Source organism: Neodiprion virginianus, chromosome 7 (genome assembly GCF_021901495.1).
Source record: "Neodiprion virginianus isolate iyNeoVirg1 chromosome 7, iyNeoVirg1.1, whole genome shotgun sequence".
Taxonomy (NCBI): domain Eukaryota; kingdom Metazoa; phylum Arthropoda; class Insecta; order Hymenoptera; family Diprionidae; genus Neodiprion; species Neodiprion virginianus.
In genome coordinates, this window is record NC_060883.1 from 20313101 (window position 1) to 20338628 (window position 25528).

The window sequence follows — 25528 nt, forward strand, 5'->3', positions numbered from 1 at the left end:
ATGATATGTCGGTAAACACCGATTAGGTTAAGCCGCGTACGCATTTGTGACAATTGACAGTCGACGACAATGCGATGACAGGCTAATCCGAGTACCGTTACAAGACTGTTAATTAACGGCGGAGGATCAGTAAATACCAACGTGCGGAGTGAGGAGAAATAGGGTTGAAGAGACTGTTTCATTATTGTAAAATCTGAGTAGCGCTATGCGCTCTTTTTTACCTTTCATTTAATCCACTGACAGCGTTTTTCGATGTTTTGAATAACGAGCAGCAGCAGCGGAATCGTCCTGCAGAACCAGCCTTGTGAATCACAGTGAGTTTTGGTCGCGACGAGGAGTGGAATATGATCGAAGGTTTAGGCCATAGACACTAGGTTTCTCTATATCTTTTATTGAGCGCACACTAGTATTTAGCAAGAATTATTGTGGCATCGCTATAACGTAAGAAAAGAATCCGCGCTAACATGACGCTCCTTGACGCTGACGAATAATTATCATCGTCGTACACTTTTTACAACACACTTTCACAGCACATCAAAGCAGCGCGTAAGTATCTATCCTGAATCCCTCTACGCCTGCACACCCGGTTATACGTATACATGCGTTGTATCAAAATATCTGATTATAGAAAATTTCACGACACTGAGACTCCCTACGGTTACAGTCACTTCGTCGAAATACTATCCGCTATCAAGGCACTCCGTTCACCGCTGGATTAATCTTGTTTAGGTCTCTTCGACTTTGCTGTGTAAAATGCACTTTGAATCGAACAAAAATACACCACTAACAAGTGTCAGCCATCTTGTATCTGCTCCCAGCACAACCCATCGTCCCGTCGTGCATTGCGCCGACTGGTACACAGACAACGGGGGGATTCGAGGTCCGGCGTTTGAATCGTTTGTTTCGTCGGTAACTTTGGCATCAGCTTTATAATTTCGGTAGAGAAATTCATCGTATCTGCGCATGCATCCGGTGCACGTATTTTAAACAATGATGATTTAAAACAAACTAACGACGAAGGAATTTTTATTAAATAATTAATCGAGGCAAATCTACATATATACAGTTTTCTATGATCGTTTACGAATCAAAAGCCGATATATACGTATATGCATGAGTTTTCAGTGTTCAATCTACTGATACATGTGTATACATATATCAGTGGTTCAATCGCAGTAGCTGTTTAGTAATACCACTAGCGTTAGACTGTAGACTGCCAGACTTATACGAAAAAGGGGTTGCCTATTCTAACGGGGTTGAACGTGTTTTATGGGGTTGCACGCAAAACGGCTCTTGTCGATAAAGAAGCTACCGGATCGCCAACACAGTTTCTTATGGACCAAGACTCACTGACTCGCCGGGTACCGATCTCAACATTTTCCCAGGGGTAACCGTATTTAAATTCTTCCGTCAACGCAACTAGTTTCATGCTCGAATCAATTACGTCATGGAGCAATAGTATTCCGTCTCGAGTTGCGTACACCAATAAAATTGTCTGCGGACTGAGGCAACACCGTCAACATCGCATTTCAATGCGTGCTTAGCTTTATAGTCAATTTTCCCATTATAGGTATGATCGGTGCTCGGCATTCTTTTGTTACGCGTAATCGGTGCTATCGGTTTGTACACATTTCGAACGAAGTTATATCCAAATTACAGCTTATTAACAATTCCGAATTTTGTCGAACGAAAATACGGTTGAGGGTAAGTAATAACATTGCACGTTCAATACGCGTATTCGTTTCATTTAATATAATTAAATCTAAAACCGTACAACGGCGAGTTGTGAAAAGCCAAAGTTTACAATAAAAATTGAAAATCGCCGATAAACAACGAGTCTTACGAGCAATTAAATTCAACTGCGGCAAACGCTGCAGCTGGATATTAAACGATCGTAAACGTCGTTCGCGATTATCTTTTTCGCGTTAATTAATATTGCATAATGCATACTGCGCGTGACTTTTATACGTTGAGTGCAAGTTCAGCGATCTGCGGTAAACACAATATTTCCACTTAACCGATCTTTGGATCCCAATAAACGGCATATAATCGTTCATCGCCGCTCTGACCTCGGCGCGATAACGATAATAAGCGAAATTCAAAGAGACCGCATTGGCTATAATCCTGCGGGGGTGCGCGGAATCTAATTAAGATATTCGCAATGCCGTTCGTGCTGCACTTACTAATGAGACGCTGCAGCGCCTATTCGGAATAGTTCACGATCAGACAGCGTAGCGACGAGCAACGCAGCTTCAATTTCGCAACGGGTTACCTTTTTTCTATGAATAATCGGAACAGCGTTGAAAGATATCAAGCTGTAGCCGAGACATGTGGTGATGACACCGTTACGAGAACAAACATGGCCGCCCTGCATCGCAAATGTCAAGATACGGACGGAAAACATCCGCTCGTGTTGTTCCCTCTTTTACATTGTCATTTTGACAGTCACGTGATCTGTCATGCTGTGATGCGGTAGACAAACTGAGCGGAAAACGGTTATAAAAATTTATAAGCGAATAATACCTCGTCAAAGAAGTTGCGGATATTGGTTAAGTCCGGTATTACGGAATAGTTTGATAAGCAATATATAAATAAAGGCGATATGTAATAAAATATACTTATTTGCAATACGAGGCCTTTGTTGACTCACAGTTTTCCTTTATCTCCTACACAGGTAAAAGCTGTGGTCGTCTAACGGTAGAGGAGCAAAATGCAAAGGTCGATTCATTCCATCTCAGGTGACTACACGGAGATTGTCAGAAGGCTGCCGTTGAGGCTGCGCTTTGCCTATGGTGTGGGCCATGTAATGAACGACATTTGCGCCTCCATGTGGTTCACGTATATTTTGGTATTTTTTCACTCCGTACTCAAGTTTAGCGCCGCGTTGTCCGGAGTCGTAATGCTGATCGGTCAGGTGGCCGATGCATTGGCGACGCCTTTTATCGGATTGCAATCCGATAGAAACGATGATTTCTGGTTGTGTCGTTACGGAAAGAGAAAAACTTGGCATTTGTTGGGTAAGAGAAGAAAGCGCCGCACTGTTCGACGGATTTCATAATCTTTTCATTCTGATTCTCGCACAGGCACCGTCGGTGTGGTTTTTTCGTTTCCGTTCATATTCTCGCCCTGCATAAAGTGCGAAGGATCTCACCAGTGGGCTCAATTAGTTTATTATGCCGGTTTTGTTATCATATTTCAATTCGGCTGGGCTGCCGTTCAAATATCGCATCTTTCATTGATTCCCGATCTAACGCCATCCGAACACGAGAGAACAGAACTTACAGCAATTAGGTGAATACTATTTCCGTAATCGCATTCTGTATATATTCGTAATTAGAATCGTTGCAAAGTTTCAAACTTTTACAGTTTTTCAGAAACATGTCACCGTTGCGTAATTAGCATTTGATACATTGCTCACGGATATCATTTTCTATTCGCACAGGTATAGCTTTACCGTATGCTCAAATGTACTTGTTTACTGCATTACTTGGGCAGTCCTGCACATAACGAGTGACACCGCTTCGAATTCTCAGATCGGACCAAAAGATGCGCCTCATTTTCAAACAGTGGTAATAATCGGATTGGCAGTTGGCGCTTGGGCATCGTTAATATTTCATATTTATGTAAAAGAACAAGGAACCAGCGATACGACAGGTAGATATTTTTCTAAAGTGTTAAAAGAGTAATGAATAATAGAAATTGACCAACGCGTATGAATTTGTCCATTACAGGACCTCAACGACGCAACACGAGATCTGTCGGTACTATACTGATGGATATTCAGTTCTATAAAGTAGCCGGTGTTTATATGCCCACGAGACTGTTTGTTAATTTGTCACAAGTTTATATACCATTGTATTTACACGACTATTTGAAAATGGTGGCAACATCGCTGGCTGTAGTACCGCTAACGATGTTTCTCAGCAGTTTTATAACGTCCTTAATAATCGAAAGATTGAACACAAAACTAGGAAGAAAAGTATCTTATTTCATCGGAGTAATGCTTGGATTGACTGCGTGTGTCTGGATTCGACTTGGAAACGGCAAAATGTATACCACGTACGAAATATACCCGGTCTCCATGCTGCTTGGTAAATTTGAGCAATTTTTATGGCTTGCAAATTATAACTGGTATGGTCAATCTTTAATTTTTAATTTTCTAGGTGCCAGTGGCTCGGTTATGCTCGTCACTAGTCTTGGGATAACTGCCGATTTAATTGGCCAGAGTTCGGACAGCGGAGCATTCGTTTATGGTGCAATGAGCTTTACCGATAAATTGAGCAATGGCTTGGCTGTGATGGCGATTCAATCAATGCAAGTAGTTTGTGATAAAATAATAATAATAGTAATATTTATTGAGTGTTCTTTGCATCATTAATTACATTTCCTGTCTCTTAATTCCAGGAAGTGCCTGTCCGACTGTCCGGCTTATTACAGGGATGTTATAATCTACGCCTGTGGTGGCTCCGCTGTCTTTGGTCTAGTCATGGTACTCTTGATGAAGCCTTTTGTTTACGATGATGGTAATGATTTCATTGATTACAGTGTTCCCAATGATAAATCATTTGATCCATCAATTTCTCCTGATTTTGTACTTTTCTGTTCCAGATGACAAAAATTCGATGATATCAGCGACGACGAATTCCAAAATTATAGATGAATGATGAGAAATTAATGCATTAGGAACTTGTACTGGAACATCGGATATATTCTTAAATTAATTCTTCTTAAAACTAAAAGTGCTCGGTACTCGTGGGAGTATGAAAAATGAATCTCCTCTACTGGGTTACATTTGGCATACTTGGTGAGCCGACAACGTCAATTATATCTGCCTTAACTTCTGGTTCAACTTTTGGCAGTAGAGATGGCGGAATCGTCAGAGTCTGGGGAAATTTGAACAAATATTGTGATTTTAATATTGCTAAGTTTCAAACATATCAAAGTAGTCTCGAGCTTAGATTCAAACAACGTAGAAACGATTAGGTTCTGGTTTCTAAATTCATCCTCACCTTGCCAGGAGCTAGAGCCTCGTACTGATGTCTCAAGGATTGTAGTTCGTAGTCGCAGGTAGCTAACGCACCCTTAAGCTCGTAATGCAGCACAATGTCGCTACGTAGTTCATTGAATTGTTGACATATCTGTTCCGTTGGAGGCGGATTCAGTTCTGTAACAGCCGAAAGAAAGGAGAAATGTCAAACGTTGTATTTATGTACATATGAAATAATAATGTATTTTCAGTGAATGATAATCGAGTAGGTAAATTATTCAGGCTTACCTAGGTGAAGTTCCGTCAGCATTTGTTCTATACTCTTCATTTTCTTTTGGCCAAGACTGCTGGGCAGTTTGATCCTTTGCGAACGAAGGCTTACGCTGCTATTTTTGAAATCTGGAAACTTTATTCCAGCCGACTCGACCACCTGAAAATTCCAAATTCATAGCAACAAATAGCAACGCTTTGAAATTGGGTCAGTTAATTATATACTTACGTGAGCCGAGTCGATCTTTGTAGGTCTATTTCTATTAGAGTTATTATTTTTCTTCGTTGATTTTCTCTCAGTCTTTCTGGGATCAACCTGATGGTCAGCGGCCGTAATAAGTTTTTGCAAATCTTGCGTTTTACGATCCCTCTCTTTTTTCCGCTGTTCAATTTTTCTCAGCTCAGATAGCAAAGTTTGTTCCTCTTCGACTTGCTCCGGCGTTCTTTCAAACAATTTCTTCAGCTGTTCTTTCCGCCGCTTCTCATGCTCCGCATCAAACGTGTAAACCTTATCGTTGTGAGATTTGGCTCTCGTTAAAGCACCGCACACCTGATAATATCTGAAAAAGTTGAGGGATATCAAAGCTTTCATTGAATAACTTTTCAAAGGCTGGCAAGCATCGTTCTAGCTCTTCGCACATTCGATACCCAAATGCAAAACATGTAAGTTCCCTTTCCAGCTTACCGTTCCTTCAAATCCTCAACAGATCTATCGGGAAATTTATTACGATCCCATCTGTCTTTGATTATAATAAATCTAAGATCGAATCGCCGGCAGAGATCGAAGAGGTGGTCAGTTTCGGAGCGAGTCCATCCGCTGGTGACCAAATGTTGGACGTATTCTCCATCGGTATAGGATGGGATTGGAACTTTCTTATTGAACTTGGCAAATGGATATTCTTTGCCAGCATCCGCGACTCGGCGCCAATGGTGAAACACCGCACCATCCGTTCTAGCTGGATTTGTGAACGGGGTCCATTTCCAGGGTCGCACTTTGCGCATTCCGAGCTTGGCTTTCGTCTGCTTGTAGCCTTTGCCCGTGTCTGTTGGAAACAGAGGTGGAACGTCATTGTTGTCTTTGTAGAGGAGAGCGTAGACCTCTCGGTGCATTCCCTCCGGCCTCTTTGGCACTTTGTACTCATATCGTTTCTTGTTTTTCTTGTCGACACCAAAAATTGCCTCCTTTGTAACCTCTGGCACGGCCGGTACCTCGATGTCCAATATATCGCGTACATCCGCCATTTTTACTATTCAGTTAATGTAATCCTCAAAATTTTTGAAAGCCAAGTCGTTCAGGTCGAATACGCAAAGCCTGACAGCATTACTGTCAGATGTAATTCAGTAGTTGTGATTTCGAAGAGGTTAACTCTCACTCATCGGTGCCTCGTACACTTGATTCGTTCACAAAGTATTGACTGATTTCAGTCGGTAATTATCAAAACGAGAAAATACTGATATTATAAACCAAATTTCACTTTTTTTACAAATTTATTTACACATTTTGCCAGGATATATACATCAGGGGACGCGAGCTCGCGTAAAATAATGACAGCATTGACGGCTGGATTACTTACACCATGGCTGGCTCGGTGTTGGATCAAGCACGTGGATAACTGGCTACAAAGGTAAGAAAACTAAGTAACGAAGTAAAAATCTTTCGTCATACGGCTACAGATAGCGTGGTTAAATATTTCGTTCAGTGAATTTTTCTCGGGCTGGATTTTCACGGGCAGCAAAATATGCCGCGGTAGTCTTAGGCTAGAATTTCATTGGCAGCAAAGCAGCAGCAATTCGCTAAAAGTTAACTTGCACTTCCAACGCAAGTTTTTCCTGCTTGACGTTCATTCGTACGTACTGTCCGAACAGCAGAGCAGTAAACGCAAGGCATTTAATTAATGGGCATCGCTGTTGCTACGTTAAATTACTAGGTAGATGTAGGTAACATCTAGTAAGTTACTAGTGATACTGCGAAGCGAAAATTGTCCGTGAAAATGTGTCGGGAACGGCAGCAAAGCGCTGCCCGACAAGCGGTTGTCCTTTTACTATACGTATGTAATACCGTAGAGACACGTTACCAACAAATATACTCTATTTGTTTAAATAATGTCTTCATACGTTAAGAAGAAACAAGGTTCATAATTTTTCTCATATTCTTCATTCATTTCTACGTATATTCCATTTCGCTGAAGGTCGTCAGCGAATACAAACTTACGCCTGACACCCCGAGCAGCCCGCGTCTCTGCGCATTCACTTCGCGCAGCTCGTCAGCGTTGTCTAGAACTGACCGGTCTGAACTTGCTTCCGAGATCGTCGCGTTGCGCTGCGTTATTCGCTTTTGCGCAGTCAAAGGAAAGACACGCTTGCCGATAGTTCAAAATATATACCCACTATGTTCATCGGTGAATAACACACGATCAGCAGCGTGGCCCAAAGAAAAAAACCAGTTATTAAAGTATAAACAGCCTGTGAATATCGGATGTGAGTTTTGTGTCCCGTGTTCTCATTGTTTGGTGCAACTTCAGCTTTGAGTGATATAAAGCCTTCTCTCTCTGTGTCGGTGTTGTTTTTTTTTTTTTTTTTTATCGCTGCGCTAGTTTACGATAAATGCGTAGTTGCATTGTCAGCACGTGTTTACTATTGAACTGATCAGGCAGCCAGCTACAACACAGAAGGTCAGAGTGAGTGTGGAATCAAGTGTTATTACGCTGCAGATTCTTATTATTTGATTATAGCTGTATAAAGTTTTCCGAGACAGCTTATTGACGGATTGGTATTTCTGATCGTCTCCGGATTTTTGACTACATACACGCGTTTTCTGACGACGAAATGCCACGATAATGTGCTGTTTTCTTTTTTACATCTTGATAAAACGGACCTTCCGGTATGTGACCGTTCAATTTCACGTTTCGGATTTTAGATCGCGGATTAAATTTCTCAAGTGGATGATAAGTGAATGTTTGTGAAATGCAATTGTAGCGTGGTGATCATCGCGTGATACTTTTTATTGATAGCGGCGTACTTTGTATACAAATAAAAACTTATCGATCGGAACGCTGGTCGAATGAAAGGGAGTCTTGGTCGGTCACACTATTGTGGAAGAATAAAAAATAGGTACATGTTTCGGACAATTTTTGATTATATTATCACGCTAATTTTATTTCGAAAAATTTATCTTTTGGTTGAAATGGATTGCTATTCAGTATTTGATTATATTCTATAAAAGCAATCGCAAATTTCTAATGGTGCGTGTATTGGATTTGGAAAATGAAATACGAAGAAAATGTCATCTCTTACCTGATTACAGGCACAGACTACATTGCAGCACTATTGACGATACTAGAAATTATTTGAAGGAAGTGACCTGGCCGATGGATTTTTGAGTTCAAGGTGAAAACTAAACCATCCACTTCTGTGAATAAAAGTGAAAGGTACGGAAATGTGATTTTGAATTATAATGTTCCTTTTGATGGCGAATCATTTGATTGGTTAATCTTGACTGATGTCGAACACTGCTCACTGATTTATTCAATACTTGTGCTTATTTTATCAAACTTCTATTATTCGTTTCTACAGTTTATTTATTGATACATCGGATACCACTAAATTATTATGAAATAAACACTATTTTGATACAAAGAGTCTGTAGTAACATAGATTCTAATCCAAGTCTACATTGTGTGAGTAAAATTTTGTTATGTTCTTATTGCAGTGTAAACTGTGCGTCGCTTCACTGTTCTTCCTCAGATGCTGCCAGAACTACTACTTGTAAAGCGTGGAGCATCCCAGAGGAGGTAACAATGCTTATTTTGATTATTGTTTGATAATCGCAGCTCGTACATTCGAAGTAGAACTTTTCTCCTTGCGTAACATGCATTCAATAAATATGGAAGTAGACAAAAGTAGTAATTAATTTAAGAGCAAAAAAGACAATATTCTAAATTAACTCTATTTTCCTTTTTTGTTTTTTCCAGATTTAAGCAGAGACATCCGAGTAACTCCTCCATTACTCGGCAACGTTGGTTGGTGAGTTTGCATGTGTTTAGGTTACGGGTATTTCCCTGGGTGTCCTCTGTCACGTGGCGTGGCGGTAACAATTTTTACACAAATCTTCGATTTCTTAGTTGCATGGATAGGCTCATTCGCGATTGCAACGGTGCTTGACTTTCAGCCGAATAATTTTTTTTCTTGCAATTCTTTCTACCATAGCTTAATTTACGTTAGAAATTTTGCACGTTGCTAAAAGCGGAATGAGCATCGCGGCAGGTAGCCATCGCTTACTCGACGCTCGCGATGACGAAGTGTGTTTAGCTTTAATTGATACAACAATTTATTTTGAGTTTACTTATGAAGTCGTTTAAGCGGTGGATTCACCTGAGGTTTGAATTTCCAACTATTCTTCAATCGTACTCATATGATTGTTTGATTGATAAAATTCCAAAGTCTGGCATAATGTAACTTAATCGAACAGCCTGTTATGTCTGGAATCATTTTTAATTTTTCACAGCCAACAAGTATTGCTCAATTGCAGGTTTAGCTCGCTTAGAAAAATACGAATTAACGTACAGGATGTTTCTAATCCATTTTACAAAAGGTTGATGTACCGATAGTCTGCCAAAATTTACTAAAATAATACATACAATTTTACGGTTGGCGAGATACAACCGCGATACTTCATTCTGACAACGAGTAGGCAGACTACGATACAAAAACATTTTGCTCCCAACAGGTAACCAACGAAAATGTAAGTCAGTGACCACGGCGCAAATGATGAAGAATGGTGTGTGTTGGAAAAAATGGAGAATCGTTTAGATCGAATATAGGTAACCGGGTAGGTAGGTGGACGTTTTGGGATTCGTCGCGGGGTTTATGCATGTGTGTGTGAATCTCTCTTTTCCGTTGGGTGGTTCCGTTGGGAAAAGGGTAAGGGTAGGAAGGTCGCGATGCACCGTGATGTTACTAACTTTTGTAATTCACAGCGTCAAACGATCACAGTGACTTTCCTCGTAGAACACATAAAAAGACTTGGTGTAATAATCTTCGGACCATGCGTACGCTTTCAAATTTTAAGGAGGTTTAGTTCCTCTTTTCTTGTCATTCTGCGACAATTTTTCAACTGTTCAATTTAATTATTCAGTCATTGTTAACAATTATTTCATTTGATTGATCATTGTGATCGTCTGAATGGGCAAAACGCATCTCTGGATCATCTATCGCGTTCCGTGGTACGCTAGATGGGGAGAGATGCTGAGCTCGAAGACTTCGCGTCGAAGAGGACCACCGACCGTCACGCCACACATTAATGCATGCCCTCCAACCTCCCTCCCAGAATTGATTCGCATCTGTAAACAACAATCCGCATCGCAATGTGTCGGATTCAAAAAAACGCAGATGCGGATTGGATCTCTACAGAAATTTGCGACAATTCCTAGATATTTAAGGATTCTTGACTGATTAATCGGCCGTGCGTTTTCCAGGGTGGCGATAGACCTCGAAAAACGACAATAGTCAGAGAATTTTGTCTTTCGGGAAAAGTCAGGAAATTATGATAGACCTTAGGGAAAAATGTACGTTTTTATAAATCGTTTTCAAAGTTTAACCATTCATCGTAAAGTCAGCTAAGCTAACTTTCGGAAATGGTATCCTTCAATTTCTCATTATTCTTGTGAAACGAAGCAATGCTAAGTGTTTTTTAGATCTAAATTTATATATTCAAGTTGCGCAACTCCTGGAGCTTTTGATCATTAAAGTTACCCAGGATTACCTAATTCTTATGGGAAAACGTCAGAGAATTGTGAATTTTTTACGGGAAAAGTCGGGGAATTTTACTCGAGTAAAATTGGCGCCATCCTGGTTTTGATCGAGTGATCGAGGGATCCAAAGATCGAGTGATCCCGTGACGATTGATCCAGTGGCCGGGAGATCGAGTGATCGAGTGATCCGGAGATCCAGTGAACGAGTGATTTAGTCTGAGAGTTAACAACAGATTTCATTATACCATTTCCTCAAGCTTCAGTTTCTTGCATACGTTATCCGTGTATCGTATAACTTAACCAATATGAACGTCTTCTAACGTACCCACAAGACGGAGGGGTACAGGAGGACTAAATTACAGGGTCACATTAACAAAAAAAAAAAATATATAGCCGCACACGCGAAAATCGTCGAACACATTAATTGAAACATATAAGGTTAGAAAATGACGTCCTCTGCCTAAATTCCACGACAAAACTCGTCTTCCATCCACGTGAGTAAGCGCGATAAAATATTTGAACAATTTATACCCTCAAGGATGAAATCGATTATGATGCTTCTTTTTATAATAAGAAACACAAAAATAATAGTGTTGTACCTGTAAAATACATTTAGGGCGGTTCAGAAAAAAACCTTTATTTAGATTTCACTCTTCGAGATACGTGGGCTTCTCTACTAAAAAATAGTCTCGCGAAAGGGCAGGATTGAAAAAAAAAATTGATTGCCACCTCAACGATTTTGGAATTTTGAAGAAAGGACATTTTCAAGAATTCAAAAATTGAGGTATCCTCAAATCTTTCGGAGACTATATTTTGTACGACGAAACAAAAGTTTTTGTAAAACCTGAGATCCATGCGATTTTTTTAATACGGAAAAATGTATGTTGAAATTCGTGAAATATAATTCCCTCAACTTTCAAGTATTTCAATGAATTTCAACATAGAATTATCGGTACTATAAAAAATCGCACGCATCTCAGGATTTTCAAGAATTTCTGTTTCGTCATACTGAACATAGCCACCGAAGTATTGAGGATACCTCAATTTTCAAATTCTCGAAAATGGCTTTTTTCCGAATTTACAATGTCGTTGAGGTACTGGTAAAAAAAAATTTTTCAGCCCAGCTCTTGCGCGTGAGCTATTTTCTAGTGGAGAAGTGCAAAAATCTCGGAGAAAAGCGAAATCTAAAAAAAAGAGGACCTTTTCTAAACCGCCCTAAGATTCAACGAAGATCGTCTTCTAAGCCTGTGATGCTGAGCCGAGCATGCGGTTACGACGCTGCATCTTCAGGACCTGCCCGAAAGACGAACGTTGTTGTTGGGAATAGTTGAACGACTATCATTAGGTTTTTTTTTTTTTTTTATGTTACACATTTGTTCAGGGAATGAATTTAAACTTTTGCGGGAAGGTTTACTAGATCTTTTACCGTGAAAATCGAGACTTAAATATATTAATGAAATTCGATAAAATACTTTAATATAGAAAAAAAAACAAGTTTTTACAATGACATTAAGAGACAATTTCGTGAAAATTCAGGTAGGTAAAGATGCAGCGTTGTAGCCACATGCCAGGCGCAGCTTCATAGGCTTGGAAGACTACCTTTGTTGTATTTTATAGGTGGAAGACTATTATTTTTGTGTTTCTTACTATATAAAGAAGCATTGTAATCGATTTCATCCTTGCGGGTATACATTCTAAAAACAAATTTTCGCGTTATTGTGGGTGGAAGACGAGTTTTGTCGTGTAATTTAGGTGGAAGACTATATCCTTTGAGATTATTATGTTTCAATTAATGCGTACGACAATTTTCGCAAATGTGGCTATACATTTCTTTTCTTTATTTTTTGCTGTAATTTTAATCCTCCTGTAACCTCCCTTTGCGAGGGTGCATTGCAAGACGTTCATACATTAGCAAATTATATGATACACGGATATCTCATACAATGAAAATGAAGTTTGCAGAAATGACGCGGAAATTTTTGACGTCACCTTCTGGATTAGTCGAGTGATCGAGTGATCCAGTGGTCCCGTGATCCAGTGATGGAGTAACCTAGTGTCCGAGTGACGATCGATCCAGCGATTGAGTGGTTGAGAGGTCGAGTGGTCCAGTGATCGAGTCAGGGTGGCGATAGATCGGGAATACCAGGAAAATCGGGAACAGTCAGCGAATTATTATGGAACATACGGAAAAACGTACGTTTTTTCTTTTTTTTGAATCGTTTTCAAACTTCAGCTGTGCTTCGTAAATACAATCAAGCTTACGTTCGGAGACGGTATCGTTTAATTTCCAAGTATTCATGTGAAACGAAGCAATAGTATGTTTTTTAAATCTAATTTTAAATATTCAAGGTGAACAACTTATGCAGCTTTCGGTCCTAAAAGCTGCCCAACATAACCTAATTTTCGTACGTAAACCTCAGGGAATCCTGCATTTTTTTACGGTAAAATTCCGGGAGTCTAATGTTTGCAAAATTGTCGCTACCCTGCTATTCGCACGTAAATTGATCAAGGGAATCGGATGCGCTTTTTGCGGCGTGGACTTAATACCACGTGGTTCTAAGTTTTGGCCGAAAACTGTAAGTACGTGGACTAACTTTTTCTGTGACACTAGTGGTCTTGTTTCTATATGGTACATGTTTGTGATGGGTGCTTTCCATTTACTAACTCAAATTGACTTGTGTCGCTATTTCTGGTGTAACCGGCCAATCTGGGCAAAGGAATACACCAGAAATAGCGACACAAGTCGACTTGAGTCAGTAAACGGAAAGCACCCGATATTGGACAAAAGTGTCATGATTCTCTACACAAAAATACCACTCGACGTCACTGAAGTGAATGAGCCCATTTCCTTCTTGCATTCAAATACTCGAGCTTATACATATGGAGGTAGCATCCGAATTTTCGAATGCGTGACCAGTTAAGGGTAATATCAGTATACTCTGCCTCTCATGTTGTGCACCATGATTGGTGGCCTCATCGAACGAGCGTAGGCTCATAAAATCACAGCGCATAGCGAGAGATACAAAGTGTACTCACCTAATCACGCCTCCACATTGTAAAGTAATGTTCAATAGTACCTTGAGCTTCCGGCTAACTTGTTTTCGGTCCGAAACATAACGATCATTTCATGCGATGTTTTACAGTAACTGAAATTAATACAACTCTACCTATTTTTGTACATTGATAGTGTCATTTTGTGTATCGGTCATCGAACTTTGGTGATTGTTTTCAGTCCCGAATTTCCGTAGTAACCGTTGGTTGTGTGTTAATAGGAAAAGATTGTCACATAAAAAAAATGTGTGCAGTTCACACATGGTAAAAGTGAAACCTCTAGAAACTAAACTGCGAGAGAATGAGGAAAATGCAGTATCAGGAGTGGATTAATTATAGGGTTTATTTATTATATATAATATTAGTACCAGGTTTAAAAGTTATTTTACATTTCATTATTCCGACTCCATGTTTTTAATTTTAATAAAGACACGAATGGCTTATGGTAACTAAAATATGAAACAAATGCATTGGTTTGGATTTGATCAATATATCGTTGAAATGCAGCGTCAGTTACTGTTTTTGATCTCGTTCGTTATATTTCGTTACATCGATAGTCGTGTCATTTTATTTCATCGAGTTTCAAATCACTCCCGTGCTGAAGAAGTTTTCACATCAAAAATAAAAGTTCTTTCTCGTGGTCAATCAAGGGTGCATTCAAAAATTAGCTCCCAGTGCTGTCAACAATCTTTCATCTCTTTTGCGCTGTCGTGTTCGTGATTAGCTCTACATCCTTCCTTGGGAGTTTTAATTCTACCAGCTAGTTTCGGAACGCACGCCAAGTTACTGCTCCAATCGTAAATCGAACAATACAATTGGTTAAAATAATTATTTTTCACGTAAAAAAATCTTAACACAATATTCCGAATACCACTTTTCCGCTTTTTTATTGTCCGTAAACTTGATAGTCCAAAGTTCTGAAGTTGGTTACGAATGGAACTTACAAATTTTCCCGCCATGCAGTGAAAGCGTTTCTTTTGAATCTCACGTACTCTATGCCCGCGTAGTGTCGCAAAGTGACACGTGGGCGTTGCTGTGCACCGTGATAGTACAGCTGATCGCGAGAGTTTAGTTGGTAAATTGTTTTGAGGTATAAAATAAGCCATAATATCGCGGCCGTTGCGAACAATTTCATGTTTGAACGGTGTTTTTGTTTTATTTGATCGAAAGTCAACGCTACCGGTATTTTTTTCCGCATTTCTTCATAAACTGCGCTACACTACACATATTATCATCCGGTTGGCAATTGTTTCTGCGCGTTTGATTTTTCTTTCCTCCCTTCTGCCCGTTAATCTTGCTTTTGAAAATATCATCAATTTGACAGTTGCTTCGTGTCAAGTGTCAAGGAGACGCCTGCAGCCATGATGGTAGGTGGTACCTGTTATCACTAGGATTGTTTTTCAACCGGTCTGTCATATGACCGTCATTTTATGACACAAATTAATCGTCCGATTCAGGATTAGCAAAGTACAAGTCGTTTTTAATTCAGATTTATCGTTGAAACAATATGTTCTTCAACTTGTTCCAGGACGGAATATGCGATTCGAATGATATATTGAACAGCGTGCCTCCGAAGAAGGTAGCTTTTCTCACACACCCTATACTTTCAATAACATTTCTTTACTATTCTATTTCGTATCTCGATTCTGTCTTCTTTCGTTCCATTGTCGTCGAATCCACTTTCAATAGTCTCGATTCAAATTATTCATCAAAACTTTCCTACAGACTATTCACGCCGACACAATCGACTTGTCGGACAAATCTTTGCAAGTCGATATATCAGACGCGCTCAGCGAAAAGGATAAGGTGAAGTTTACGGTTCATACCAAAACAACCTTGCCGGAGTTTCAAAAGCCTGAATTTCTCGTCGTCAGGCAACACGAGGAATTTGTCTGGCTTCACGATCGATTTGAGGAGAACGAAGAATATGCCGGATATATTGTGAGTTTCCTGGAATTGTCTCTTGATGGTTTTTTCCCAGGCTTTGAAGATTGTTTAGAAGCGCTAATTTCGCACGAATGGCTTGACTATCATTTCCATTGCATTGTTTCGCCGTATAGATTCCACCTGTGCCACCGAGGCCTGATTTTGATGCTTCGAGAGAAAAGCTACAAAAACTTGGAGAAGGAGAGGGTACTATGACTAGGGAAGAATTTACCAAAATGAAGCAAGAGCTCGAGGCGTAAGTCACTGTGTTTAGTTCACCGAGAAATTCTCGCAGTTGTGAAATATCGTTCAACTTTGAAATAATCTTTGCAATGGCTAGATTATTATTTTCTCTTATCAATTCGTGCATCAGATCTAATATGTATAAGTATCAACATCACTTGATATCGTTTTATAGCGAGTATCTTGCGACGTTTAAAAAAACTGTTGCGATGCACGAAATGTTCCTTACTCGGCTGGCGCATCATCCTGTATTTCGAAACGATCATAATTTGAGAGTATTTCTGGAGTATGATCAGGATCTTTGCGTGAGAGGTACGCATATTGGTATCTTAGTCAGAGTCGATAAATTGATGGTTGGTTGCAATTATCTATAATTGAAATTTTATCGTTTAGGGAAAAATAAGATGGAGATGTTTGGCGGATTGGTGAAATCATTTTCCAAAACTACGGACGAATATTATTTATCCGCTACCGTTAAAGATGTTAACGATTTCTTTGATCAGGAGATGACGTTCCTTCAACAATATCATCAAAATTTAAAAGAATCTACAGGCAGAGCCGATCGTCAGACGGTTAAACACAAGGATGTTGCAGATTCGTATATAAAAATATCCACCAATCTTCTGCAGCTCGCTACGACAGATAATGGCAAATTAGAAAGGTTTCTCACCAAGATTGCTGAAACTCTTGAAAAACTTAGGGTAATTTCTAGCGTCGATCTTTCCCTCTTGGTCTTTAATTCAACGGATGTCGTTTCTGACGTGTATGTTACATTTTCAGAAAGTCGAAGGCAGGGTCGCGTCTGATGAAGATTTAAAACTATCCGACACTCTGAGATATTACATGAGAGATACTGCTGCTGCGAAACGGTTGTTATTTAGGAGACTGAAAGCTCTTCATGCTTACGAAACTGCGAATCGTACTCTGGAAAAAGCTCGCGCTAAAAATAAAGATGTTCATGCCGTAAGTAATGGAATCCATAGTTTTACCCCTTGGTTAATTATCATCGATCGCTTATTCGGTTTTTGCTCTATTGGTAAACCACGTTTATTCCTTTATCAATACAATTTTTCCATTAGGCCACATCTCAGATCAAATGTTAATTGATAATGAAATACAGGGTTATAATTGATTGGAATGTAACTTGTAAACAGTTTTGATTGTATAGAGTAATGAGAACAAATCAATTTTTTTTTTTTTTTTCTCTTTTTTCACCGCCGCAAAGCTATTTTGCTTGACTACGGATCGTTCCCGATGTTTCCACGGTTGTCTTTTCTCGCGCTTCAAAAATCATTGCGCTACATCTAATTTGTTACGAGAATTTATTAACTTGATCGCGTTTTTTTTTCCTTGTTTTCTTTTTTTTTTTTTTTTCACGAGGCAAAAACTAATAGTGACGTTAATTTTTTTGACAAAATTGAAACTTTAAAAATTGATCATCTTAATTTTTCTTGCTCCTAAAAGGCACTGGAAGTTGCAGAGGTGTGTCCCCATTTCTATATACCATTTAATATGTACATATTGTTACGATATGTCATTCGTGTTTAGAGTGTTTATCGTATGGTAATTACATTCTTGTAAGAAGAAATTTGTTTCTCATTTTTTCTTCTCTTTTACCGACAATCGTCGACGATATATAACATTCTAAATTAATTTTCTTCGATATTTGCATAGAAAAAATAAAGACCAATTATATTTCCTCGACGATAGTTTATTCTGAGTATCTTTTTCCAAGGGTTTGACCATTTCTCGAAAAGCATGACTGTTTAGTTTCACGACGATATAAGAGCAATCGCTAGAAACCTTTCGTGTGAAACATTAAGCCTTTTCAATAAAATTTTTGTAAACGAGAGTAATCTATCCTAAAGGATAAGGTATATACCAGAAAAAAAAAAAAAATTTCCACTTGAAATGTGTTAGTGTGTAATTGTTGTCCGGATTTAATATTGTATTTATTGACGTGTAATAAAATGATTCTATCCATCGCGAAGGCGGAACAATCTCAGACCGAGGCGTGCGAGAAGTTTGAACAAATGTCGGAAAAAGGAAAAGAAGGTATTAACTAAGAAACTGCTTTTTTAAATGGATATTTCGCAACGTTCAATTCAATGCGAATGAATCAATACAATCTTCATTTCAGAACTTACGGATTTTAAGACCAGGCGAGTGGCCGCGTTTAAAAAGAATCTTATCGAGTTAACCGAGCTTGAAATCAAACACGCCAAAGTACGTACAACGATTGTTCATTCATATTATCCCTTAAATCGCCGTAAGCTAACTCGCATTAATAAAACGTATTTCAATCCAGGCTCATGCCGAATTACTCAAGAAGTGTTTGGCTAATTTGCGAGAAGAGTGACACGATCGATTGAAGTAATCGGGGGTAATCGATTAACGCTAACGTATAACGACAACAACATTCTACGAATAAACGATATACGAGAAAACGGGGAAGAGAACGAGTAAAAGTGAATAATAATAAAAAAGAATGAAAAAAAAAAAACAAAAAAAAAAAAAACCAACAACAAAGTGAAAAATGCAAAAAATAATTACGATATATACATACATACATTATGATTAATAGTTGTGTAAAATATATTTTTTGTTATCACAATAGATTTAGCAGGATATAATATCTGATAATAATAATGATGATAATATTATTATCGATAATAAACGTTAAACGTTATGTCTCAAACGAGAAAAAGGCTGCGAAGGGTCTTTGGCTTTGGCTTTGGCTTTGGCTTCTATACAATATACATATTATATCGATGTAATTTCGGCGCTCTTCGCTCTCCGACTTTGCACGAGTAATTCGTTGATCTCTGATCTCTGATCTCTGATCCTTATCGTTATTGTTAGCGAGGTTTATAATATGCTGTATAGCTAAGTTAGGGGTTCTTCGCCTACTCTGTGATTCAAAGTTTGCTCATTTTAAACTTATTGTTATTACCACCACTACCACCACCGTAACTACAACGACAACCATCGATACTATCTACAACAAATTATACAATCAACGGTTTATTATCATTCCACTGGTTAATTATACTTACCGCATAATTATCGCGCGTGAAAGGAATTATTGAATATATACATATATATATATATACACACGTATTCGCACCACCTGTATAATATGTATACATAATATATATAATAATAATAATAATAATAATAATATATAGATTTAATAACTACTGCCTTACATCGAAATTAATTTCAATCGTTTATTTCATTTCCGTAATCAATTTTCGCACCATCCGCGATCCGTTTGTACACTTTATACATATATTTATATGCATATTATAGATATATATATATATATATTTTTTTTTCTCCATCTATTCAAAAACGCGTTAATTTTCGGTTTATATGTAATACGTGGGAGGGGAGTGAAGGGAGGGGGGGGGGGGGGGGGGGGGTGTTAGAAACGGAACAGGGAGAAAATGAAATAGCAACAGATATCTTGATACATGGATTTTATTATTCAGATGTTACAGTTCTGTCTCATGTTATTATTTAGCGATACGGCGTAAAAGTTTGTAGTTTAAAAAAAAAAAAAAAAAATATAACGAAGCTAAATTCATCGAACGATAATTATCGAGTTATCGTTATTCGCGTTTGTCAAACGATTGATAAATTTTTGGTGACAGTCTTGCAGTTGTCAGTGCCAATCTGAATAGGTATACCTTACCTATATACATAGGCATCTATATTTATATTAAATACACATATATTCTACCGTTGCAACACAAAACACACACACATGCACTAACATTGTAGGTATATATATCATATATTTGCGTTGTATTTAAACTGTATTGTTGAATCATGAATACATATATATATATATATATATATATACACATTCTTTTTCGTGCATTTTTTTTTTTTTTTTGTATTCTTCAACACTTCGTTACTTACCGTTTATTATAGACGTACACGCACAGAAACACACCCGCGCGTATGTGCATATATATATATATATATATATATATATAATAATTGTAAACATTTTTAATTAACATTCAGAGTATAAATTATTAACGAAGAATAATCGATTTCGGGAAAAAAAAAATTTTCTCACCGTGTATTACAAAGCGTCGGAAATTATGCGTGTTTTTTTTCTCTGACCGCGGTAACGATAAAAGCGGGTGTGAAGTGTGTTATAAATAAATATATATATATATATATTTTTTTTTCTTCCTTCAACTTCTCGGATTTACGTAAGGAAAATAAAAAACTTTACCTACCTTATGCTACGGTCTTCGATATAAATGCCACTGACCCTGTCGCAGTTAATATTGAATTTGTCATTATAGTTTCGTATAGAATTAAGGCAATTTTTATTGTATATTATTACATATAATGCGCAAATAAATATAAATATTATACAAACGATGAATCGTCGTCGTGGTGTTTCTTACCTGTTGGTTTTTTTTGAAATACGCGGTAGAATTTTCGTTTCTATATATCGAAATATTTATTTACTCGAAGAGGAGTAAGATGTTTTTTGTTTTTTTCCTTTTCCTTTCTCCTTCTCATCGCGCATCATCGGGCTCGAGGGATTAATTAATTGCGGGATCGAAGCAAATAACGGGTATCTTCGAAACGATATTGCAATAGGCAAAGAAATTCATCGTGATTATACTATTTTTCGTATTTTTTATTGAATTAAATCAATATACCTTCTATAATACATGATTGCAGACATATATTGAGAAATGTTCGAGTTGCAAGTTATTGTTATTAGACTTCTTTTCCTTTTTTTGTTTTTTTTTTTTTTTCTTTTTCTCTACTTCCTCAAATTTTCTTCTTTTTTATTTGTTTCGTTTTTCTTTAGAATTAATTCGAAATTACATAATATAATTGTATTGTAATTAATTATTATTTTACCTTAATTTATGCATGTATGTATACACATAATTTCCATATATATATATGTATATATACATATATATATGTGTGTGTGTGTGTGTGTATACTATATAGTTATAACCGGACCTAGATTAATAATAACAGTATTAATTATCATATAATGACGATGGTGATCAGGTAATGATGACGTTAATAATATCGCGTTTAATTTAATATTATAATTATAATTACATTCTATGAAACAATTTTCTCTAAATCAATTGAGATGAAAAAAAATATTCCCAGATTCTTGCCATTTTGCCGATTATTACCATTTACTCGTAAATGTCTATATATATATATATATATATATATATATATATATATATATATATATATATATATATATATATATATATATATATATATATATATATATATATATATATATATATATATATATATATATATATATATATATATATATATATATATATATATATATATATATATATATATATATATATATGTATATATATATATATATGTATATATATATATATATATATGTATATATATATATATATGTATATATATATATATATGTATATATATATATATATATATATATATATATATATATATATATATATATATATATATGCTAGTATATAGATTTTCTTCCGTTCAAATTCTCAATTTTAATCGTATCTTTTGATATAAATTTTTTTTCCTTTTTTTTCCGTGCTCTTTCAACACTGAGAATGAACAAAGAGCTGTCTTTGAAGAAGAAAGAAAGAAAAAAAAAAAAAAAATCGATGAAACAAAATACTAAAATTGAAACGTTATCCCAATTCCCTAAATAATTTACATCAACTAACGGTAATTATACAATATTATATCTTAATATAACAATAATTATTGTTTAATCGCGTCGATCCGTGCGATTAAGCGCGATACGTGTATATATATATATGTATGTATAATAATAATAATAATAATAATAATAATATAATATAATATAATATAATATTTTTTAAATGCGCAATAATACGCAATGTTATAAATTTGGAAATATATATATGTATATATATATGTATATGCATATATACACACTTGTCGATGCTGCCTGCAGACGTGTATATACATATTATAACGTAATTATTTATTAGAAAACAAAATGAATTCATTATTACATAGACAGGTGTGACATCGATTGGAAAAACAATATAATATATATATATTTTTTTTTTATAGCGTGTCTCTCGGAGTATAAAATTATAATTTTAACTACTAGCTTTGTCAGCTTTGTCCAATATCAGATTGAATTGAAAAAGTATCATACCGCACGCGTATTTTGCATGTGTGTATGCTGATTTTAATGAAACTGAACTAGGATCGCACGGGGGAGAAAATTTTTACATACACGTAAACGGTGATTTATATATATATAATAAAAATCGCTAGCGAAATGGTCCCGTGATTTTCGTATTTTTATATTTTTCTTTTTCTTTTTCTTTTTTCTCTAAATTTTTCATCCCGGATTTTGTTTTCAACTCTTCTTTTCTTCTTTTCGCAATTATCCCGCATCGATCGATTAATCAATTACTTCGTTTACAGATCTGTCGCATTATTTGTCGATTCGAGGTGTAAGATTTTCGTACAAAGTACTAAAATGAATAAACAAATAGATAAACGTATGAAAAATGAAGGAAATTTGTTTCTTTCTCTCGTGAAATAATGTAAGGGGAACAAGAAATATAACGACAATTATCGTTATCGTAATAATAATTGTGATAAGCAATTCTTTTTTATCACTCTCTCTTTCTCTCTCTTTCTCTCTCTCTCTCTCTCACCCGAAAACATCTGCAGGCTACATCATCCGTGCATACATATTTCTATTATAACGATACGATTTATTATTTATTCGTTTATTCGTGTTGTTATAATTTACTCCGCGGGTCCCTGAAATTTTTTTCTTTGTATTTTTTCTCTTCGTTTTGACGTTTAATTTTTCACGTTAACAAATTCGCGATCTCAATCAGGAGTTTCAAACCTTGCAACATATAATAATATAATACAATGTGTATAGTTAATTATTAATTATCATACATGTATTTATAAATTTTTTATTTATTTATTTTTTTTCCCTTCTCGAGGTGACTCTTTAAAATTCATACGCACACATACATACGTGTGTAATACAGTATAATCGTACAATCAGCAGCCTACCGATTTTGTTTAATATATTTGTAATATTATTATCATTATCATTATTATTCTCATCGTGTAGTTTTTTTTTTTTTTAACTCTTCAAAAATCTTTTCACATGGCACACACTCTTTCTTTTTTTACTTTCGTACTATTTATAGAGTTAACGTTTGAGTTTTTTTATTATATTATAGGTGAGTAAAATGTCACACGAAATTGGTTTCAAGTAACGTTCGAATCGTAACTCGCGATTTATACAATCAATTTTTCCCCTTCATCTTGAACCTGTATCCTATTAATATTTCGATTATACGTGTGATGAAGAGTAAAAAAAATTCAACGATTTTAATTGCAAAACGAGAACGGTTTTTATTTTCCAATCGCATTGCTTCTTGCCGATGTTTGTCTGCAACTTTTATCGTTTTATCATATTCTTTTCTGTAAAATTGATCGCACATCAACGCGTTTAATTTTAATTTTATTTTTTTCCACACAGAAAGTTTCGAAATACACTTTACTCTTTGTTTTTTTTTTTTTTTATTTATTTTTTTTTTTTTTTCAAACCCTCACTCTCATCTTTCCCACATATTCCCATGCTGCTCGTTATTTTTTCAGATAGTTGCCTGTGTGAGAAGTTTGCGCAAATATTCGAGCCCGATTCTGATTAATCAATCCGCTTTATTTATTATATCGTACTCTACGATTTTCATTTTACTATTACATTACATATATATATATATATATATATATGTATAATTTATACACATATATATATATATACATGTATGCATGCGTGTATACATAATATATATTCATATAATCGAATATGTATGCATATATGAGTAATTACAATACACGAGAGTGACGTTGAATGAATTATCGGCTAAATTGATACAATATAATAATATACGGTATACCAGCAGCTTCCGGTCTAATCGGGTTTCACATTATCATAATAACAACAAAAACAACAACAACAACAATAATAATAATAATACAAATACACCTATATATATATATGCATACATTTTTCGCCTCATCTCTTCCCCCACCCCCACTTTATATCATTACGTTAATATTTCCGTCTAATTCACATCACCTTTTACAATTTTACATACACCTACCCGTATGCATGTACTATTATATATGAATTCTTTAAATCGTCTACGTATTTCTCGCGATTATTTATCAATAAATCTCTTTTTTACATCAATAATAATGATGATGATGATGATGATGATGATGATAAAATTTTTTATGATATAACGATTATACAGATTCGCTTAAAAGAGATCCGTATACGCGTATAGTTCTATATGTATAACCGTCGTTATTTGTGATAATTGATTGGAATTAGAATTTCTTACGATTGTTGATGATTGTTTTCATGGTAATGATGACGACGATGATAGATGATTGATGATTGATGATGACGGTGGTCGTGGTGATTGTTATTATCATAACAATTATCATTATTGTTATTACTATTATTATTATTACTACTATTGTTATTAATTATGGTTTAGATAACGCGCGTATACAAATCATCGAGTTTGCGTTATTACAAGTGATGTTGATTTTCTTCTTTTTTGTTACACCTCAGACAACACACGCAGCTGTATAATAGTATATTATATTATATTATATTATATTCGTCGAGTGTATAATAAGTTCGATCCGATGAACGGGATATTTATAACGCGCATATACGATACTACAATTAATGCAGGATAAGGGGGATGATTTTATATGTTGTAAAATTTTTCGAGTCATTTCAACGATCGGATTATTTAATAATACGCGTTTGCAAATATGTGAGAGAATTCAACGCGAATTCGGTAGACGGTTTTATACGTGCGTGACATTTTTTAATTTCATAAAGTATTTTTCTTACGCTGGTACGAACCCTGATAACCTTGGAAAAAAAAATAAATATATTTTTCAATTTACTTCAATCACCCGTCACATTCACCCTACAAATTTTTAAACCCATCTGAGAAAAATGTCCGAATCGATTTTTACTAAAACAAAAATAAAAAAAAGACATCACGTCTTCGAAACGAAACGTTTCATACGCAAGATTCAGAGTGGAAGAAGGTTTTTTTCTATTTTTTTTTTGTTTTCTCACCAGTTTTTTTCTTCCTATTTCTCAAATCGTTTCTACTAGTATCGTACTTGTCTCAAATTTATTGCAACGCATGTATCGGACCTCCGATTTGATTACTGATTT

At 36.1% G+C, this 25528-nt stretch overlaps 4 protein-coding genes and 1 long non-coding RNA gene across 14 annotated transcripts in view; 3 read left to right on the forward strand and 2 right to left on the reverse strand.

Moving 5' to 3' along the window:
* LOC124308992 (rho guanine nucleotide exchange factor 11) overlaps positions 1-358 on the reverse strand; it is a 43448-nt gene extending 43090 nt beyond the window's left edge. For all 4 annotated transcript variants that reach the window (XM_046772197.1, XM_046772195.1, XM_046772193.1 and 1 more), the window contains exon 1: positions 222-358. The gene's annotated coding sequence lies outside the window, so the exon portion shown is untranslated. The remainder of the gene's footprint in view (positions 1-221) is intronic.
* On the forward strand, positions 187-5248 carry LOC124308999 (major facilitator superfamily domain-containing protein 12-like). 4 transcript variants are annotated; one of them, XM_046772215.1, is made up of 8 exons: positions 187-314; positions 2675-3017; positions 3084-3291; positions 3443-3654; positions 3732-4091; positions 4164-4314; positions 4405-4523; positions 4609-5248. In XM_046772215.1, exons 2-8 carry the CDS (start codon positions 2711-2713, stop codon positions 4662-4664), a joined length of 1413 nt encoding a protein of 470 aa, XP_046628171.1. In that variant the 5' UTR covers positions 187-314; positions 2675-2710; the 3' UTR covers positions 4665-5248. The 4 variants fall into 4 exon arrangements, with proteins under 4 accessions (XP_046628171.1, XP_046628168.1, XP_046628167.1 ...); XM_046772212.1 differs by lacking the exon at positions 187-314 and adding an exon at positions 1575-1704; XM_046772211.1 differs by lacking the exon at positions 187-314 and adding an exon at positions 2304-2558.
* On the reverse strand, positions 4323-6798 carry LOC124309000 (DNA methyltransferase 1-associated protein 1). Its single transcript, XM_046772216.1, has 5 exons — positions 5943-6798; positions 5487-5817; positions 5276-5417; positions 5010-5164; positions 4323-4883 (listed from the first exon to the last, which is right to left on the reverse strand). Exons 1-5 carry the CDS (start codon positions 6497-6499, stop codon positions 4779-4781), a joined length of 1290 nt encoding a protein of 429 aa, XP_046628172.1. The 5' UTR covers positions 6500-6798; the 3' UTR covers positions 4323-4778.
* On the forward strand, positions 6782-9281 carry LOC124309005 (uncharacterized). The gene is made up of 4 exons (XR_006909160.1): positions 6782-6882; positions 8562-8685; positions 8967-9048; positions 9229-9281. It is a non-coding gene; the product is annotated as an uncharacterized LOC124309005 (long non-coding RNA).
* A 5818-nt stretch (positions 9282-15099) lies between these two features.
* LOC124308726 (sorting nexin-6) lies at positions 15100-18730 on the forward strand. 4 transcript variants are annotated; one of them, XM_046771703.1, is made up of 11 exons: positions 15100-15425; positions 15587-15637; positions 15784-15999; positions 16119-16240; positions 16403-16539; positions 16621-16928; positions 17008-17190; positions 17692-17709; positions 18219-18282; positions 18368-18453; positions 18536-18730. In XM_046771703.1, exons 1-11 carry the CDS (start codon positions 15420-15422, stop codon positions 18584-18586), a joined length of 1242 nt encoding a protein of 413 aa, XP_046627659.1. In that variant the 5' UTR covers positions 15100-15419; the 3' UTR covers positions 18587-18730. The 4 variants fall into 4 exon arrangements, with proteins under 4 accessions (XP_046627659.1, XP_046627661.1, XP_046627662.1 ...); XM_046771705.1 differs by lacking the exon at positions 15587-15637; XM_046771704.1 differs by lacking the exon at positions 17692-17709 and having other exon boundaries at positions 15102-15425.
* The last annotated feature ends 6798 nt before the right edge of the window (positions 18731-25528 follow it).